This window comes from Cupressus sempervirens, chromosome 4 (genome assembly GCF_028749045.1).
Source record: "Cupressus sempervirens isolate cs-2001-9-10 chromosome 4, ASM2874904v1, whole genome shotgun sequence".
NCBI lineage: Eukaryota > Viridiplantae > Streptophyta > Pinopsida > Cupressales > Cupressaceae > Cupressus > Cupressus sempervirens.
The window spans coordinates 484,860,853-484,881,192 of NC_143121.1; the positions used below are offsets into that span (position 1 = coordinate 484,860,853).

A 20,340-nucleotide genomic window follows, 5' to 3' on the forward strand; every position below is an offset into this window, starting at 1 on the left:
TGTTGAGTCATCGAATGAGTTTGCTTGTGGGTCAGAATATCGAGTTTTAAAATGCATTTGGTTTTTAATAGATACAAGTTTACTTTGGCTGAGGAAAGCGATGTATCAGCACATGTGCCACTACTTAATAACCGCATTTACGATACTCAATTTGAATCACAATTTTACATGATAGGGGACACAAATAAGGTATTTCTCTCTGACATATTTTTTTAGTGGATGTTGAATTACATAAAATTGGAGCATATTATTTTCCACTTTCTGTTTTGGTGGCATTATAGCTTATTGAGCAGTACTTTAAAATATAATTACATTGGTACATACTTCTTTTGTGGCCTATGTAGTTATGTAATAAAATAATTTGCAGAAGAGGAAATTATAATTGGAAATATGCTACAAATACTTGGGAATAATAGGCAATTTACAGGGGCTCAACCTCCTAAAAGTCCTCAAAAAAAACATAATTCACAATATGATGATAATATACTAAGTTACTAACCATCAATGCCTATACATGACATACTTTTTCCATGGATGCAACCCAAGAAAACTTAACTATCTTTACAAAAATATATAAATGATCATGTAACATAAATGAGTGTAATATCCTAGTAGAATATTTTCTCCAAATTTACCTCTCAATAATTTTCAGAATATAAACATATACCTCATGTAAAAAACCAGCAAAATATACAAACCAGTAAATGTTCATTAAAATACCACAAAATATGTTATTGCATTATACATCAACACTACAATAATCAGATAACATAACCCAACTTTAAATACAGTTACACAGTCAGATTGGAGAGAAATATAAAATGCACCTATAATCTCTGATGTGAACCCACCACAAATGATGAATTGGGGCTGTTGGTTCCCAAAACTGCAGATTGGAAATCCAAGAGCCTGCCACTTCTCCAATAGGACTTCTCAATCAGTTCTGGCCAACGAACGGAAATATGCTAGCTTGAAGTTGGTTAGAAATATCCCCAATACGTGCTCTAGGTTAAGGTCCGCCCCCATTTCATACAAGCATGATTCATTATACTAATTAAATGTGGGTGATTTTATATGAAATCTTTGTTTTCTGTGTGCCCTCTTTGATGGACGAATTTCTTCCAATTTATGATAAGCTCTATGATTGTTCTAGTTTTCAACAACTTTGTTCATGATTTTGAACAAGCATTCTATTAAGAGTAACCTTGTTTGTAGATCTCAGAATTATGTTTTGTACTAGTCTGCTTGTGTCAATTATGAATGGAAGTATATGAAATTTCAATTTGAGCAATAGAATTTGTGTAATGTATTTACTTCTTTCTTATACACAATTTTTTGCTAGCCACATATGGTTGCTTATGATGACTAGTTGCATCCAATCAGCATACCTATCATAACATGTACTGCTTTAACAAGTATTATAGTAGAAAATTTGCAAAAGAAAGTCAATTTCATACAGAAAAAGAGAGATGGTACGTATTAGTGTACCATGCAAATCTATATATTCAATATAGGAAAATAACCTGGATGCATTATTACATAAAACATACTCCTCAAAGAAGAAATCACTTTAGTGTATCCTGTAAATTAGAGCCCATTTCGAACACACTATCATTATATGATTTTTAACCCACAGGTTGCACGTTAGTTTGAATGAATTATAGCTTATTGCAGGGTTATTTATTTGACTCATTAAAATTAGTACGCTACAAGTTATCTCCCTAATCACCCTATCTACGAAATAAGGTTCCTTGCTTATGTATGTAATAGAATGCTTTGTTAATGGATTGTTAGCGTCAAAGATTCATTAGAGTTCTCTACAAATGGTGAAAGCATTCTTGTTGTTTTGGTTTAATGCAATGTCTTTCCTTATAGGTAGATTCCTAGGGGCTTGGTGGGTACACATCCCCAAGCCTATTGCAGATAAATTTTTGGATGATATGGTGGAAACAAAACATTTTGGCAGAGGTCCATGGACTTGCGACCAACTAATTGGGCTCTATTTGCCAACATCTTCCTATCTATCCTTGCAGAACTCAAGAACCACTCACTTGTGGAAAATTTCGTCCACTTATATCAATGTGCCCTTCTTAATAGTGTACATCTCAACAATCTTCATGAAATCTTTTCTTCATTTCCATGTCATCTATGGCAAGGGGTTTCACGAGGTCTCTGCATTTAGCACTTTAGATTCAATGCATAAGGGATTATGTGCAAAGTAGTGTAGAGATTCTCCCACCTTTGCCAAATGATATGATAGAAGTGCAAATTGTAAAATTCTGAAGTGGGGTCTCTCTACAAGATATTGACCTTCATTTGGCCAAGCATGGTATTGATGCAATTAGATAACTTCCCAATTGGAGCATTAAAGTCGCCATATTTGATCGCCATGAAAAATGAGGATATAATATGTAGTGCCCACCCATAGTTTACTTTTCCATTATTTACTAAACTCTTTTATGCCTATTTCATAGATGTGTTAGTTTCAAAGATATTATTTCATAACTTGGACTAGAGATATATCAACGATGATTACGTAGTTGACTATATTTCATTTGTTGTTTAATGATTATGGTTACTGGTGCATTAATGATGCTTTAATGAATCATAGTGAATAAATGTGATTTCTTTCATAGTAATGTGAGATGATGCTTTGATGATGATTACTTCATATTCGTAACGATGCATTATTTTATTTGAACATTTGATGTTTGACTTATAATTATTATGGTACTTACTCCATACTTGCATGTGTATGGTGCGTGTGTCTGTTTTATCTTTCTATTTGTCGTGTTTGATGTGGTTAAGGGAGGGAGTCGTAGTCACCTGTTAGTCGGGATCTACACAATGTACTACTCCTTGCCATTGCTTGTTTAGTTTAGATATATTTATATACATGTACATGCTTGTCTTTTATGCAAAATGTAAGTATCGGGCATCGACTTCCTTGAATGGCCAGGATGAGCATGCCCTATCACAATAACTCAATGATAAGAATGGGGAGATAATGTTCGGATCCAATCCTAGCCATATCCTAAATACTTGTCTAACAAGGAGGACTCGTAACTAACTTTCCACCCTTTAAAAATTTGTGAGGTTATCTTTGTCTGTGTTGTTTGATTTTGAGTTTTGGTCTGTTTTGGTAATGTTGCTTTTATGTGGATTTCACTATGTGATTTACTAGGTAAATGATTTAATTATAATATTTGGGTTAATCATATAATTAAATATTATTTGATTAAAAAGAAAATATTAAAGCATGAGAATATTTAACTAATTAAAAAATTAATTAAATATGTGCTTTATTCTCAAAGTCTTAATATAGAAGACTAAATTTAGAAAATTGGTTAAAGAGAAATTAGAATATGATGATATTTAATTAATTAATTAAATATGTACTTCAGTTTAAAAGATTTAATTTAAAAGTCTAATTTGAGAAGTTGGACAAAAAGAGAATAAAAATATTAAAATATTAAAGATTTAATATTGTTTTATAATTATTTATTTAATAATAATTAAATTAGAGTTGCATTTAAACAATGAGCTTTAATTATTATTAATTTAAATAATAAACTATGCTTTAATTAGTGCTTGTACTAATTAATAAACTAGAGGAAAATAAAATATAAAATAATGAAATTTAAAGATAAACTTATAGTTCTAATTGTGACATAGTTATATAATATATTTATTTAAATTAATGATAATTATTTAGGAGTTTTATTTTAATAATAAACTCTAAATAATGCTATTATTTAAATAAATAAATATTTTATTAAAACACTTAGAAAATTAATTAAAGAGAGAGCTAATTATTTAAATTAAGATATTTTGTAATTAAATATTTAAAAAAGTTGTGCATGAAAAGATAAAAGGTATTAAAGTAATAAACAAGTAATTGATCAGTGAGTTCTCTCTCGTGATTGCATAATCAGAGCCCCAATTTAGGGGAGAACTCTTTATCAAAGATCTAAAATTTATTTTGCAATTACATAGGTTTTGAGGAGCAAAATTTGAAATTGGATCAAAAGAATTGTTGAGAGTTTTAGAGGGTTTGGAATTTGCATGCATTCATAAATTGTCTCAATTTTTAGCTATGGTTTTAAGGTTTTGGGAGCGAAAATTCAAAATTGGATCAAAAGAATTGTTGAAAGTTCCAGAGGGTTTGAATTTACATGCATTCATGGATTGTCTTAGATTTTAGCTATGGTTTTGAGGTTTTCGAAGCAAAAATTTGGAATTGGATCAAAAGAATTGTTGAAAATTTTAGAGGGTTTGAATTTGAACGCATTCACAGATTGTCTCGGATTTTAGTTGTGGTTTTCAGGTAGGGTTTGAAAACCCATTGTAGAATTTTATTGAAAGACTGTCTACTTCGTGTCTTCTTGGGTGTTTGCATATTGCTTATTAATTTATGGTATTGATTGTTGAATAAAGAATTATGTTGTAGATTTTGATAAAGAAAAACTTATTAATTAAGATAACTTGAGGAAAATTATAGAAAAACTGTAGAAAATTGTGACTGTATTCTTATAAACCTCTTTCTAATACAACGAAAATTTGATTATTGAAAATTAGAAGAAAATAATAAATTGAACAGTTAGGGTTTTCAAATTTAAATTTGTCATTAGAACTTATGCGATTATTATGAATTTTCTAAATATAGATGAATATTCTTCTTGCATCTAAAATAATTTAACTGCAATATTTATTTGGAAAGCAAAAGATAATTGAGAGAAAAACATGTTGTAACTAAATGTATACATGCATTTGAAAACAAATATGCTAAAAATAGAAAACTAAGTATAGTGTGGATACATGCATGTGAAATAAATAAGCTAAAAATAAAAAACTAAGTATAGTATGGTTATATGCATGTGAAAACAAACACGCTAAAAATAGAAAACTGAGTATAGTGTGGTTACATTCGTGTGAAAATAAATAAGTTAAAAATAAAAAACTAAGTATAATATGGTTACGTGCATGTGTAAACAAATATGCCATAAATAGAAAGTTAAGTGTAGTATGATTACATGCATAGTTGGAAATCTCGACAAAGGCAAAAACTCGCCAAGCACCTCAAAAGTTTAATCGGAAAAAATTCGGCAATTTAAAAAAAAACTCGGGAACCTAAAAAACCGCTGAAATTTAATTAAAAATACATTTATTTTGCAAAATTTAATGAGAAGATGCATCTAATAAGTTAATTAAAGACAATATAAACGAAACAAACAGAGTTTAGATATATATAAATGCATAGTGCGTACAAAATTGCATTCTCATGCGGAATGCTCATGGTTGGAACCAAAATAGTAAATAGTTTCAATCTGTCAAACTAGAAGTAAATACTAAAAGTCTAAATACATCAATACAATGTCAATGACTCAATCACATCTTCCTCTTTCCACTTGCACTAGCAGGAAAGCGAGAGGGTCTAGTCCTAGAAGAAGTGCCCCGCACTGGGATAGGGCGTGAGCTGCGTGACTGTGAACTCTATGGCTGTGCCCCTTCGCTCGACATCCCTACTGACTGGCTTGGCGTCCTAGAAGAGGATGCATCTCCTCCTAATGGTAATATCCGATCCTCGCCTGAATCATCCTTGTCCTCGTCCTCGTCCTCATCCTCAATGTCATCCATAGTGAACTGAAAATCAGCGTCAGTCTCCCCCTCCATGGCCTGCCTCTCCAAATCAGCGATCTCATCTGGTGCAAACAATGGACCTGGCTCCTGTGCTGTCCAATCAGAATAAGGATCTATCTCATCTGGATCAAGTGGACCAAGTAGTTCTAAGAGCTGTGCCTTTTTTATGCACAACTAAGATTATAGTGCACATAAACAAGGTCATTAAGCCGTTTTTGAGTCATTCTGTTTCTTTTCTTTGTGTGGATGGACTCAAATAAGCTCCAACTGCGCTCACAATGGGATGAGCTACAACGTTGGGATAGGACTCAGAGCAAATTTCCTTAAATTGGGGGTATTGCCACCCCAACTTGCCCACCAAGCATCTGCAAAACAAAATAAAAAAAGTTATAAAGCAATAAAAAAAAATCAAAGCACAACTTATCAATTAGCAAAAGTTTTAAAGTTTGACGCTTTACCTGGTGCTTGAGTAAATCTTGCTCTCTTTGCTAGCATAGAAGAGAACAAAGGACCCCTCGATTCCACATAGATTTGTTGTTCGGTCACAATAAGGTCTCTCTCCTCTTCACTTGATATCATTCTCTCAATGCATTTAGAGAGACCTTCCATGACCTCTCCATTAGGATCTAAGTAGGAATCATCAGCCCTAAAACAAATAGAGAATGATATCAAGTCTTACTACACAACCTTAAAAAGTAAAGTAAAATAAAGTCTTAGTGAAATCCCAACTTCAAGGACAATCAATTATCATGATTCATAGTACCTGAATTTGGGATTGAGGAAGTAGCCTGCTGCATGAATAGGTTGGTGGAGCATATTGTTCCACCTCCTATCAATTATTTCCCAAATGGGGTCAAATTTGAGACTGTCCCCATGATAGTAACTTCTAACAGCCTCTTTCGCCCTATCCATGACCTCATAAAGACCTCCCATTGGGGATTGCTGCCCATCACATATGCGCAAGACTAGAACCAAGGGCAGAGACATCTACATTTGAAATTTGAAAAATACAAATTAGTTAATAACATAGTAAGTTATGAACTGATAATGAAACTTGAATAAACTAAAAATATATTGTTTTGATTTTTGAAGTTACCTCCACAATCTCCTTAGCCTTTGCAAAAAAGCTATCATCAAAGACTATCCGTGCCACAACCTCTCCTTCGGGCTTCTTTGAGTAAGGTGAAGCAACCCAATCAGCACACACAAACATTTGCTTCAAAGCCAATATGTGTTCAATAATACTTTGCAATGTCAACAATACCGTTGCAAACCTTGTCATAGCAGGTCTTATCAAATCTTTGCCTTCAGCGGCTTTTCTCATCAAACTAAGAACCCATGGGTGATTATAGATATATTTTGTGACTTGCCTAGCATCTTCCACAATTGGACTCACCCAATCAAGTTTCCCTATGTCCTCCAAAAGAAGGTCAAGGACATGTGCTGCACAAGGTGACGGAAAAAGTGTGGGATGCCTCTCTTGGAGGATTCTACCTAAAAGATTAGCAAAAAATCAATAATCAGTAACAAACTTTCCATATTTAGTATTTACAAATTACATCAGATATAAATTGAATAATACCATACCATTACATTTATGATTCATATTGATTCGAATATAAAAAATAAAATTTACCTGTTGCCACATATGCTGTTGCATTATCCGTGATTATTTGCACCACATTCTCTATTCCCACCTCCATGACAACATTCTCCAACATTAAAGCCAATGTGGCTGCATTTTTCACTTTGTTGGAGGCATCGATAGATTTCCAAAACACCACATCATCTTTGCAAGCAACTAAGAAATTAATAATGGTTCTACTTCTTCCATCTGTCCACCCATTAGATAAAATGGTGCAGCCATACTTCTTCCACTCTTTCTTTTGGTCTTCTATCAATAATGTTGCCCTACCAACCGCTTTGTCAAGCAACCTACAGAATTTAGGTGTAATATTAAATAAAGTGTAAGTGTTAGTAAAAAATAGGAAATAAGTTATAACAATTAAGATTTAAAATATAATAATGAACTAAAATGAATCACAATTATTTACAATTACTAAAATTTAAAGAGTAAAATACTAACCTTCCACTCATATCCTTGCGATTAGGCGGCTTGTACCCTTTCCCTGATATTGTTATTGCATTGACCATATTGACCCAATAGGGACTATCAACGACATTCATTGAGATATTGTTGAAAAACCAAAAATCAGATTCTGCAATATCAGTTTGCTCATGCACCTCCTTAAACCATGCAGTGCCCTCTAATGATGGCTGTGCTCGAGGTGTGTTCCTGGGCACAAAATAAACCCTATCCCTGATGGGGATCCGCATGGTGATGAAGAAGTAGGAGATGTAGAAGAAGTGGAACCGGTAAAAGAGAAATTTTGTTTGCGGATCTGTGGGCCAGGAAGAGATCTTGGTATGTTCTCAAGTGCTTCTTCTTCCTCTTGCATATCGAAAGGAGCTCCTTCAGATTCAGCTATGGTTGCCCTCATAGCTAATTTTGCCCTCCCCCTATTTAATTTTTTCTCTTTAGCAGCTGCAAGTAGGGCATTGATGAATCTTTTTTCTTCATCAATTACCTTGAGACAAGGATTTGAATCATGTTTCTTTATGCCTGCAAGGTGGTATTTGAGGCGGTTTATGCTTCCAGAAATAATTCTCTCACATGGAATGCATATCACTTTCCCAACATCATTTGGAGCTTCATAGGCAAACCGCCATGTCTTACCTCTTGCATTTTTAGTCCGAGTGCCTATATATCCAGAAGGGCATGGTGTTTGTGGCCACTCTTCTTGCGGATTTGTCATTTTTTTTAATGCTTGACCGCTGCCCTACACATAAATTTATTGAAAAATGAATAAACAAAGTTAGAACTTAGAAGCTAGGGTTTCAAATGATTCAAACTTCAAACTTCAACCATATCCTTAGAAGCTAGGGTGTCAAATGATTCAAAATGATTCAAACTTGAAACTTCAACCATATCCTTAGAAGCTAGGGTTTCAAATGATTCAAAATGATTTTAAATGATTTGAAAACATTTACAAACAACAACAAAAAACAAAAGAACATTTGTTATAAAACTATAAAAAGTTTTAAAACTATTATAAGATGAACATACTAGGAAAGAAATTTGTCTTCTAAAATCGGTTAGAATTTTCTACAATCCACTCAAATCCGCTTTGAATCACTTGCAATCAGCCAAGAATGCCTCCAAACCTTCTTCTCTTCACTCCTCAAGGCTCTAAACAATGCAAATACAAGAAAGAATGAGAAAAAACACTCACTGCCGCTTTAACCCGTCACAGGCCGCGGGCAAAACTTTCACCAGTAAATCGCGATTTTTTATTAAAAACCCGCCAAGTTTTTGCCGATTGGCGAGTTTTACAAGACTGCCGAGTTTTTAAATCGGCGAGTTAACTGGTGAAAAACTCGCCGAGCTAGGAAACTCGAGCTTTCCATCTAGGGTTACATGCATGTGAAAACAAATATGCTAAAAATAGAAAGCTAAGTGTAGTATGGTTATATGCACGTGAAAACAAATATGCTAAAAATAGAAAAACTAAGTTTAGTATGCTTGCATGATTTAAGAGATCAAAGACATGCGGAAATACTAATTGCATGTTTATTTTTATTTTATAAAAATCTAATTTAATTTTCAAATTTATTTATTTAATTTAAAAAAAATAAAATAATAATTATTAATTAAATTAATACTATTCATTTAGTTAAAGTGGATGTTAGTATTAGTGATTATTTAACTCTAAATAAACTCTTAGTTGCATATAAATAATTTTATTATTTATCAATGCAATAGGGAAGTTAATAAATAAATATTTATAATTTTATTATATTTTAAGAGAAGTTGTGATAGAATTCACTTTGTAATCATTAAGTTAATAACTATTATACTTTATGAGAGAAATTATAAATAATTAAATTAAATTTATAATTTTTGAAAAAAGGGGTAAAAATTTATTCGAAAAAAGCCAAATTACAAAGGCCTCAGGCCCAACCCGTCAAACCACTACCTAAAAGCCATTAAGTTCTATCTTTTTCCACTAAATGCTCGAAAATCCCTACATAATCAGTAGGAAGATCATCCCTATCGGAAATATCCCAACCAACTCCTTTCTCCGAAGCCCATTTAGCCAAGACATCAGCCACCCCATTCCATTCCCTAGGAATATGACAAATTGAGATCTCATCTACAAAGCTACTCAAGTGAAGAATCTCTCTAACAAGAGAGGCAATATGCCAGTTACAGTCCTCTGTTCTCTGGTTCCTTATCATGTCCACAACAATCTAAGACTCTGACTCACACACTATTCTCCTCCATCCAAGAGAGCAAGGACGCTCCATAGCTACCTTAATGGCTAAGGCCTCCATCACGTTATTGGAATGAACTCCTTTGTGAACAGAGAATATGAAAGAAACCTTGCCATCTGCATCTCTCCCAATCCCTCCCACACCAGCCTGTCCAGGATTCCCATGGGAGGAGCTGTCAGTGTTAATCTTTAGGACACCATCTGGTGGAAGTCTCCATCTCCCTATCCTACACACTCTCCTTTTTAGAGGCTGAGATCTCTTACTGTTTCTACTACCCAACCCTTTGTTCACCAATCCCAAATTCCTAACTGTCTTGAAGTCATCAGGATCCACTGGCTCCGTCGTATCACATTTAGCATAGATAGTTTCCTGAAGCCTGCTCAAGATCACCTGCCATAATTTAGTGACTCCTAGGCTGGAGTTACAAAAAATCCGACGATTACGCTCCAGCCAAAGATTCCAAAGAATGAAAGAAGGTCCAACAGCCCAAGCCACCTGGAGGAATGAAGTTTTCGCAGGGGGCCTACCCAGGCTCAATAAGAGATTCAGCACGAATGCATCCATGACACCATGCCTCCCACCACTTATGCCAGATTTCTCTAGAGAGAGGGCATAAGAAGAATAAATTAGAAACATCTTCTCCATGCATCCTACAGAGGGGACAAAGCGAAGGACCCTGAAATCCTCTTCTCTGGAGGTTATCCCAAGTAAGACACTTTTTTTGAGCAACTAGCCAAAGAAAAAAATTACATTTAGGCCATGAGAATCTATTCCAAACCTTCCGCCACTAGGGAATTTCCTAGATTTCATTATACTGACTATCCAGCCGAGCATACCCCTGGGCTACACTGTAAATAACTTTAGGGATGGGACCCCAAGCCAGGATATCTTTGTCCTTAGAAGAACTGCACAGCCTAAGAGAGAGAACATTGGCCAGCTCAGCCCGAATCTCCGAGGAGCCCCCTGGGGGCCAATCCTGAGGATCCTTCCAACTAGCTACAATCATCGAACCATATCTCTTCATAGTTTTGAAGTGAACAACTTTGGTCCATCCTGCAGCTGAAAAAATCAGACATAGAGGCTGAAGATGTGGATGGCTGGAGAGAATTGGAGGATAGCCATCCCAAGAGTCTTGCCAGAATAACACACTCGATCCCTCATTACATATCCAGAAGAGGCCATCCTTGATGAGAGGAGCAGCTTTTTTAAGAGTGTCCCAAATAAAGGATCCCTTACCATCCAGCTCCAGTCTAGGAATATCCTGAAGATCTCCTCTTGGGAAGTACTTATGGGCTAGAATTTTAGCCCAACCGTGATCTTGATTCTTGCACCATCTCCAATATAACTTAGCTGCCAGAGCCTTGACAACAAGAGCCATACATTTAAGGTCTAATCCCCCCGCAAACTTAGGCAGGCAAACAGTGTCCCACTTGACCAAGCTCCATCTAGAAGAGAGGAGATTGCTTGACCAAAGGAATTGTTGCGCCAAAGCATCAAAATCTTTCATAACTCCAATGGGAGGAGTTTGCACCAGACACCTATAAATGGGAAGAGCCTGAATCACAGTCTTGAGGAGGCTGACTCTTCCAGCCGAGGAGAGCCATCTATGAGTCCAGTGACTCACCTTGCTACGAAATTTGTCCAACAGACCTTGCCAATAATCTTTCAGCTGAGTCCCCAGAGCTAGTGGAACTCCAAGATAAATCAAAGGAAGGGAAGTAACTTGAAACTTGAGAATTCTAGCAATCCTGACCTGAATCGACTGAGGAGTATTAAAGAAATAAATAGATGATTTACCTTCATTAATCTGCTGTCCAGAAGCTTTCAAATAAGTATCCAAAATTGCTCTGAAGTTCCTTGCTTCATTTATGGTAGCGAAACCCATCAATCCAGTATCATCCACAGACTGGAGGTGCGTGTATGCTGGAATATCATTGTGCCACTTCCAGCCATGAACAAGTCCCTTTCCTGCTTGAGATTTTATAAATCTGCCCAGAGCCTCTGCCATAATGATAAATAGATATGGAGAGATAGGATCCCCCTGCCGAAGCCCCCCAGAAGCAGAAAAAAGATCAGTAGGTTGTCCATTAATAAGGACTGAAAAGGATGTGGAATTCACACAGCTGAGAACCCAATCCACCCACTCCATATCAAATCCAAAAGCAAGAAGCACATGACCAAGGAACTCCCAACTAACTCGGTCGTAAGCTTTAGCCAAATCCAGCTTAATGAACATAGCTTTTTCCTTGGATGCGGCCATAGAATGAATAGCTTCCAAAGCAATAACCACTCCATCAAGAATCTATCTACCACCAACATAACCTCCTTGTTCCTCGAAAATCAAAGAGGCAAGAAAAGGCTTAAGCCTTTTAGCAATTAATTTTGTGATAATTTTGTACGTGACATTACATAAAGCAATAGGTCTGAATTGATCCAACCTGTTAGCTCCATCAATCTTGGGAATGAGAGTCAGGAAAGTAGCATTCAAGGATTTGAGCATTTGTTTATTTTGATATGATTCTTGAACAACTTCTAGAAGATCAAATTTAATAATCTCCCAAAACTCTTGGAAAAATTCAATGGGAAATCCATCTGGGCCCGGGGCTTTACCTTTCTTCATACTAAATACCACCTTCTCCAGTTCTTCAAGCATAACAGGTTTTAACACATCTCTATTCATACTACCAGACACAAGATGAGGAATGCAATCTAAAATAGCCCTTGTCTCCACCAAAGAAATAGGTTCCTCCTTAGAGAAGAGCTGAGAGAAGTAATTAGTGGCCTTTAAAGAAATTGCCTCCCTGGAAGAGAGATGATTTCCAGAAGAAGAAACAAGAGAAGTAATGGAATTTCCAAACTTGCGAGCTTTGACAGTGTTGTGGAAGAAAGCCGTGTTTCTATCTCCTTCCTGCAACCAATCCACCCGAGACTTTTGTTTCTAGAAAATTTCCTCACGAAGTTCCCATTCTTCAATCTCTCTCAGAGCTGAGGATTCTTCAGACATTAAATCAGGAGTCATTCCATGGTCCTTGATCTGGCGAGTGACATTGTCCAACCTGGCCTGGGCTTCCCTTAAATGCTCTTGAAGGTTCCCAAAACACTGTTTATTCCACTATTTCAACCTGAATTTCACATGCTGAAGTCTCTTCTCAAAGGTGTACATGGAAGTACCATGAGGGGGCCTGCCTTCATACCACCAGGCTATCATGAGATTTTGAAGAGAAGGATCTCTCAACCACATCAGCTGAAACTTGAAAGAGGGATTCTTAGAAGTCTTGAAAGGAGAGATAGAGAGCCTGATAGGCCAGTGGTCAGAGCCTCTCCAATCAAGAATATCTGAACTGGTGGCCCATCTAAAATTCATCCAAAAACAAGATACCAGGAACCTATCAAGCCTTTCAGAGATAGCCTCCATCCCACTTCTTCTGTTATTCCAGGTGAACAAACCAGAAGCAGGTTTAACATCAATAAGGTTCAAAGAACTAATATTGTCTCTAAGCATACTAGAAGAAGGACCCAATCGAGAAATCCCGCCCCTCTTTTCCTCAAGATTAGTAACTGCATTAAAATCTCCAGCAACAATCCAAGGAAGGAAAGGGTCTAAAGAACGGACAAATATAATATGTGACCACATAAGAGATTTGCCAACTAAGTCAATAGGAGCATAAATGTTGGAAAACAAGCACCTTTCACTTGTCTCAAAGTGAGAAGCCATAAAAGAGATGGAGGATGTGCTCACAATCCACCACAGGGGAGTCACCTTCTTAGGATTCCAGAGACAAGCAAGACCGCCTGAGCTCCCTTGAGCACCTACTGCCTGCCAGCTACCATGGGGCCATAACTTTGGCCCACAACTATTCAATTCGTCAACTAAAAGTTTAGTTTCTTGAATGAAAAAAACATCTGGAGAGTGAGAATCAATCAATCTACGAACAACCTTTTGTCTAGGGATACTGTTCAACCCCCAAACATTCCATGAAATAACAATCATTTAGAAGATTGCGCGAAGTGGGAGTCAATGGGCTTCACAAACCCCGCTTCAACCAGCGTCTCACCCATCATCTTAACTTTCTCTTGATCCGTTTTCCTTCCACTCTTAGCAGATTTCTCTGAGGTCCCTTTTTTAAAGGGCTTTTACAGTAAGCCCAAAATGGATGTAGCTTTAGAGCCTTTTGTGTTGTCAGTCACTCCTTTCTTGCCAGGATGGGTAGAGGCTATGATAATTGGACCGTCACGGGGATGTGAGCCACCAGGAATTTCACAACCTAACTCTTGAACCAATTCATCTGCACCAATTGGCTGGCCTTGTATTTCCTCAGGAATCTGGACTAGATTCTCAACTTCCTCTAGCTGGGGATCCAAAAGAGAGCCATCACCTAGAGGTGTCACAATAGGTAAACCTTCCTCCTGTATCAAGGTCTCTAGCACATTAAACCTGTTGAAGGTGTTATCACCTTGTCTATTCGTCCAAGTTCTCTTCTGCCCCTTTCCTTTATTGCGCGGCTTCACTGGGATAAAACCCTCCTTATCCCCAGAGGGACCAGCTGGCATAGGGGTTTTACCCTTGTCATCCTTAGGGGTCAGCATCGTGGTTGTTGATGATTGAGAAAATTCATTTCGGGGGCATTCGCGTTGCAAGTGTCCATACTCACGGCAAATCCTACATCTGAAGGGTAGAGTCTCATAGTCCAACTGCTGAATCTATGAACAATGACCTAAGAAAATTTCCATAGAATCAGGTAGCGGATTAGTAAGATCAACCTCTACACATATTCGTGCATATGAAATTACTTTTCGATCCTGTGTTTGGGTGGCTTACCCAACAGGTTACCCAAGCAAAAGAGATATCGAATGAAGAATATCCTCTCTCCAAAATTCCAGTGGCAGACGTGGAAGCCGAATCCACACAGAGACCCGAGACGGGATCTCCTCAGCGGAATTGAATCCAGTGTGCCAGGGTTTGATAAATAGCCCAACTTGGTTAAAGAAGTATGGGCCTCCTTCGAATACTTTGTTCTTGTCTGACATGCATGAGAAAATAACCATAAAATAATTGTTAGCTGCCAGTAGAATTTCCATATCCCCTTCTAGAATCCAAGTCCGATGCACCCATGATTCAAGCATAGGTAGAGGGAGTCGGAGACCCAAAAAACCTTGCATATGAGTGCATGCTTGCCCCAATATTCCACATCTTCTGAAACTTGCTCCGGTTGAATGACTAACACTGGTCGATCATCAAATCTCTCCAAACACCCATTCGTCTTCCTAATTCGGATAGAACCATTTAATGAAGCCACGTTCTCTCCAGATGGTATATTGTCCATCTGGCCTTTAGCTCCTCCTCGCATTTGAAAAGATGTATCAGCTATTTCCAGATCCTCAGTTGAAATTTGAACCCCAAGGGCATCCGATTGCCCCATGCTCGGACTTAAATGCAATATCTCCAGGCTAAATTCCAAAAATCAGACCTACCAGAGGCCTATAGTGCTTCCTACGCCACTAAGGAAAGAAGGCACCCGCTGAGCGCAAAACTTAGGCCGGCCCCGACTTCACAAAAACCTTCAAAGCTTTCCTCGCAATACTCCACACCTCCAATGTAGAGATCTTCTCCAACATGCAGGCGAAAATCAGAAAAAGTAGCTGCAGCCACCGCAATAGACGTTTGGGAGTAGCAGGCTTAGGGCACGCAGGCCCTAGCCTCGCAGAACACCAGATCGCAGTACAGAGCCATCATCTCCCTTAGTTTATTCCAAATTTATAATTTTATCTCTAGTTGCATTATGAATTAAAGAAAAAGTAAATATTAATATTAGACCTAAATAGAAGTCATATTAATATTTTAGAAATTGAAATTAATCAATATTTAAATATAATAATATACATTTATGTTATTAATTAAATCATTTATGGTTTAAGATTATTTAAATTAATAATATGATAATATTGCATGATATTTTATATGCACAAAAAAATTGGATATTTAAATACTTATTATTTTAAATAAGTATATTAACATAACAATTTATATTAACATATTTATTTTTACTTTATTTCTAAATGCATCTTTGTGACCCAAACTAAATAAGAGAAATTGATGGAATTAAATCATGTGGCTAAAAATTATGTGTTCTCTAATATTTTATTTATAGTCTTGTGATGTTTATTTTCTTGATAGTTTTTCTTTGTGGGTTGTTTAGTTGGCCAAGTTAGGATGTGCACTAGAAGCATTTTTGAGATTTCTTTTATGATTATTTGACTGAATGTCATAATGAACTTTATGATTTGAATTGAGATTTATGTTTTATGAGCTTTATGCTATTGAGTATTTATGAGAACTTGGGTTTTAAGAACCAATGTTATTTTTTGGGTTGCCTATTAAGGAATCAAATTCGATCAATATTACTCTTGTGGTATGAGACACTATTGTGGTTTGTGATTTTTGGAAAGGTAGTCTAGGTGCATGTCAGTGGCTTGCAATGGGGGCCGGGGCCCAAAGTGGCTGCCAGGGTAACTCATTGTAGGTTGTGTAATAAGTGATAACATAGTAATTAAAATATCTTGTCTAGCTCTTTCTTTGAGATACATTAAAAATATAAGTTAGAGATTTTTCCTCATCCATGCCTTGAGTGCTTGTATAGACTAAAGATGAGATGGAGATAATACCTTGAGAGGTATGACTAGTTTCCTCGTCTTCACGAGAGGGTATTTTGGTTCCGCATCGAGTCACTAGGGGGCCTGGGTCCTGAAAGACTGCCAGAGTAACCTTAGAGTTGGCTCATGTAATGAGACTCCATAGTATGTATCTTGAGTCTCCTTCATAGTTTTTTTAAAAATATTTGCCTCTAGTGGTGTACTTGTATGATATTACTTTTGATGGTGTAGTTATTGTGATTTGTTACTCATTTATTGGATGTCATTTATTGTTGACAATTGACTTTTATTAATGAATGATCAATTATTTATTGATGGTGTTTTTATTGTTGGAGTTAGTGATTGGTAGTTTACTTTTATTGATGACAGTTGTTATTTGTTAGTCATTGTGCTTGTGATACTTGACATTGATTTCGAGGTGGTTGAATAATTTTGGTCGTGGTATTTGTATGTTGAGTTGATATGAGATGTTAGTATTGGAATGAGTGTCCTTTTGATTTTGATTGTCTTCTTTTTGAGTAGTTTATATTACCCTTGAGGTAGTTTTGACTATCAGGGTTCCTTGCATAAGATTATTTTATGATTTGATTATTTCTGTGTGGATCGTACATTATCTCTCCTATACGGTGGGAGTGGGAGCCTGATTAGGTGACCACGCGGTCGGGAGGTAATGTATTCTTACCATTTGGGTCCCCCTCTGATTGATAGTTGTTGGATGCTCCTTGATATAGTATTACCATTATCATTCTTCCTCTTATCTTGAAGACTTCATTTCATTTGATGTATCTATGTATCATGTGTTTTGAGATCCTACGGGATATTTTATTGTATATTGATGTACTTGTATCTATTTTCACATACCTTGTGACATGTGCAGTGGATGTTATTCTTTAGACGTGCTTTCATATTATTAGTTGTACTTATGCATTTACTTATATAATTATGTATGTGTTTATTCATTTTTTGATTATGAACATTTTAATTGAGACTTAAACTTATTAATAAAACATTCTTAAATGTGGCTCAATGTGAAGGAACCTTTGAGGAATTGAAATTGTATTTGTAATTGATTACGTGTTCTTGATGTGTATGTATATATTGCTTCTGCATTATTGTTACTTTGATGATGTTTAAACTTCAAAAAAAAATAGTTCAGTAAACTTTGTAAATATTAGGTTTATTTCTTTTGGGTTCCCAAGCAGGGCGTTACATAATAGACGTGGTGTGTTCACTATATGACCGAAGAGTGTTACACTCTACCTTTTAAACTTCAACCTTTTCTTTGTTGTAAATTTTGTCCATTGAATCCACCACTTTGTCACATTCATTATTTTTAGTTACTTCAATTATCCTCTCCAAAAGAGTGAAGTAGGCGAAGTTCTATCTCCAAGAAGGATCAAAATAGATCATGTGATATGAGGTGATTGCTAATAAGTATTTACACATCTCTTGCATTTACTACAACTTGTTCTGTTCAGTTAGTTTTATTTTTGTACTTTACTGCATTGTTTGTGGTACACACATAGGAAGTAGTCCATTAGATATGCATATAGGAAAAATTTAACTAACTTCTGAGCTGATCTACATATGTATTCCATGGACAGTCTTTTCATCCCAATATCTGAGGATTTGAAAGTAGAAGTCTACATCCTTGTGGTTTCCTGAACAATCATTTGCCTTAAGAGATCAAGCCCCTTTGTTCCTGTGACCATTTTATTGATGAAAAGATGTATAATTTTTATTTACCTATTCAAGAGAATGCTACATCAATATGAGGCTGACATGGCCTTCATTCCCTGCACAATTAGATTTACCATGGGATATTGTGTATTAAGGGTGTAGTCCTCTCTTCTCAATTTTGTTTTCTTTGATGCAACATATGATTGTCTTGATTATGTAACCTTGGGCGTACCTTCTTGAAATAAGCAGAGTGAGCAATGTGAGATGGAATTTTATTTGCAAAGAAGAATTTGCCAAGGGCATATTTATCTCATCTTCAACTTGTAAATTGAACATATATTTGATTAGGTGTGGTGTTGGACTTGAACCCATGGGCTCATATCTCCACTTGCAATCTGTTAAACTTGATGTGAAAATAAGCACTAAAATTTGTTGATTGGTAGCCCTAAAAGGTGTTAGGTTTTGGTGCCTTGTTATTATGTGTGAAGATGTCACCATTAAACAATTTCATATTCATTACCCTTATAGAAATAATAGATTATGACATATCGCAAACCCCTTGGCAGTGATATATAGGAGGTGTACATTCATTTTTGTACTGCTACCATAGTGTTGAAGGCCATAGAAAAGGAATTTTAATAGGCAAGCTGTCCTATAACTAGTAATCTTATTGGATTGTACTCTAATTGGAATTGTTGAAAGGGTTATATTTTATTAGATGGACCCCTGAAAAAGACATTCAGTGTGTTGGGAGGGTAATTGATATTATTAGAAGCCTTTGGATTCACTCCCTTTGTTTCTTCGCTGCTTGAATGATGGACATATTGGGGATGTTGTATAAAGACATAACCATGTTTTGTTGAAGTTTTATAGCTGTGACAGAGAATATTTACCTGAGATGATATGTCATTTCTTTTTGAGATTCATCTGCTATTCTTTATATAAAGAGATAGGCCACATGCAAAGGGACACATGCTTGGAAATATGATAAGATATGCAACATGCATTTGGAAATATGAAAAGACCTGCATTTGGAAAATGAAGAGACTTTCGGCTATGATATGAAGAGTCTCTCAATTTTCAAGATATATATGATTGCTTTGTGTGATTAGTGTTCTATTCAGATATAACTATTGTACTCGGACTTATATTATTTAATAAAAGAGATATATTTTTAGTGTGGCTGGGTTTTCCCCCTCAAGTTGGAGGGTTTTCCTACGATAAATTGTTGCGTCTTTCTATGTTTGTTTATTGTTTTTTATCTTTATTTCTGGGCAGAACATTAACATGTTATCAGAGTGGGTTGGATGACAACAAATAAGCGTATTCAAGTTTAGGCAGTTTTCAAGATTGATTGGGGGCTGTATTAGACTGGTGTGTGATCGTTTGAAGGAAGGAACTATATCTGATTGCAGGTGATCATTGAGAGAGTGTGTCTCTTTTAGGGGATGAGATGCCTTCATTTTCCTATGCTTGGTTTTGATATTTCTTGAGGGAGTTGGGAGTTACAGGTATTCAGTTCTGAATTTTTAATTCTGAGGACGAAACCCAGTTCCAGTTGAAGGTATTGTAGATCTGTGCAGCTCAGAATTAATTTGATATTAATCTGGGAGCAATGTATTTGTTTGTAAATTGTAAAACGTTATTCAGAGCTGATTACTTTTTTTATTACTGAGCATTATGACTGGGATCAGTTCTTATTTGAGGGGATTGTCATAAGTTTGAAATATGTTGAGTAAAATATCAAATCGGTTACTCACAGTTGATTTTTAATGTATTGCTGAAGCTGGTTGCCATGAGCCTAAGGGTAACAGGGAATAATAAGTGTTAAAGTTTTTAAAAGATGAAAGTTACCTTCCTGAGCATTACAACATTCATGCTTGTCTATGGGCAATATCCTTTTCTAGAATCAGACTCTACTACAGTTACAGGGGCTCAGATTGGATTGAAGATGAATTGTGTTCAGAACGTCTCTTCTGATTTCATGGTTAACAGAGGGTCAATTGCATCAAGCAGGTTTGGTTCTATCTTAGA

General features: G+C 36.0%; 2 protein-coding genes across 2 annotated transcripts in view; one reads left to right on the forward strand and one right to left on the reverse strand.

Moving 5' to 3' along the window:
- TPP2 (tripeptidyl peptidase ii) overlaps positions 1–20,340 on the forward strand; it is a 313,725-nt gene that overhangs the window by 178,099 nt on the left and 115,286 nt on the right. Inside the window, exon 22 of the mRNA XM_089825602.1 lies at positions 45–189. Coding sequence (XP_089681728.1) covers positions 45–189 — 145 coding nt within the window. The remainder of the gene's footprint in view (positions 1–44; positions 190–20,340) is intronic.
- On the reverse strand, positions 5,494–8,895 carry LOC149562070 (uncharacterized). The gene is made up of 4 exons (XM_089824169.1): positions 6,404–8,895; positions 6,099–6,286; positions 5,949–6,005; positions 5,494–5,762 (listed from the first exon to the last, which is right to left on the reverse strand). The coding sequence occupies exons 1-4, from the start codon at positions 6,625–6,627 to the stop codon at positions 5,494–5,496; spliced, it is 738 nt and encodes a 245-aa protein (XP_089680295.1). The 5' UTR covers positions 6,628–8,895.

Excerpts from the sequence above, each read along its gene's own strand:
- LOC149562070 (XM_089824169.1), bottom strand. The coding sequence starts at position 6,627 with ATGTCTCTGCCCTTGGTTCTAGTCTTGCGCATATGTGATGGGCAGCAA. Across the intron at positions 6,006-6,098 it reads AAGATTTACTCAAGCACCAG|ATGCTTGGTGGGCAAGTTGG; the intron begins GTAAAGCGTCAA and ends TTTGTTTTGCAG. Across the intron at positions 5,763-5,948 it reads TTTAAGGAAATTTGCTCTGA|ATGAGATAGATCCTTATTCT; the intron begins GTCCTATCCCAA and ends CACTTGATCCAG.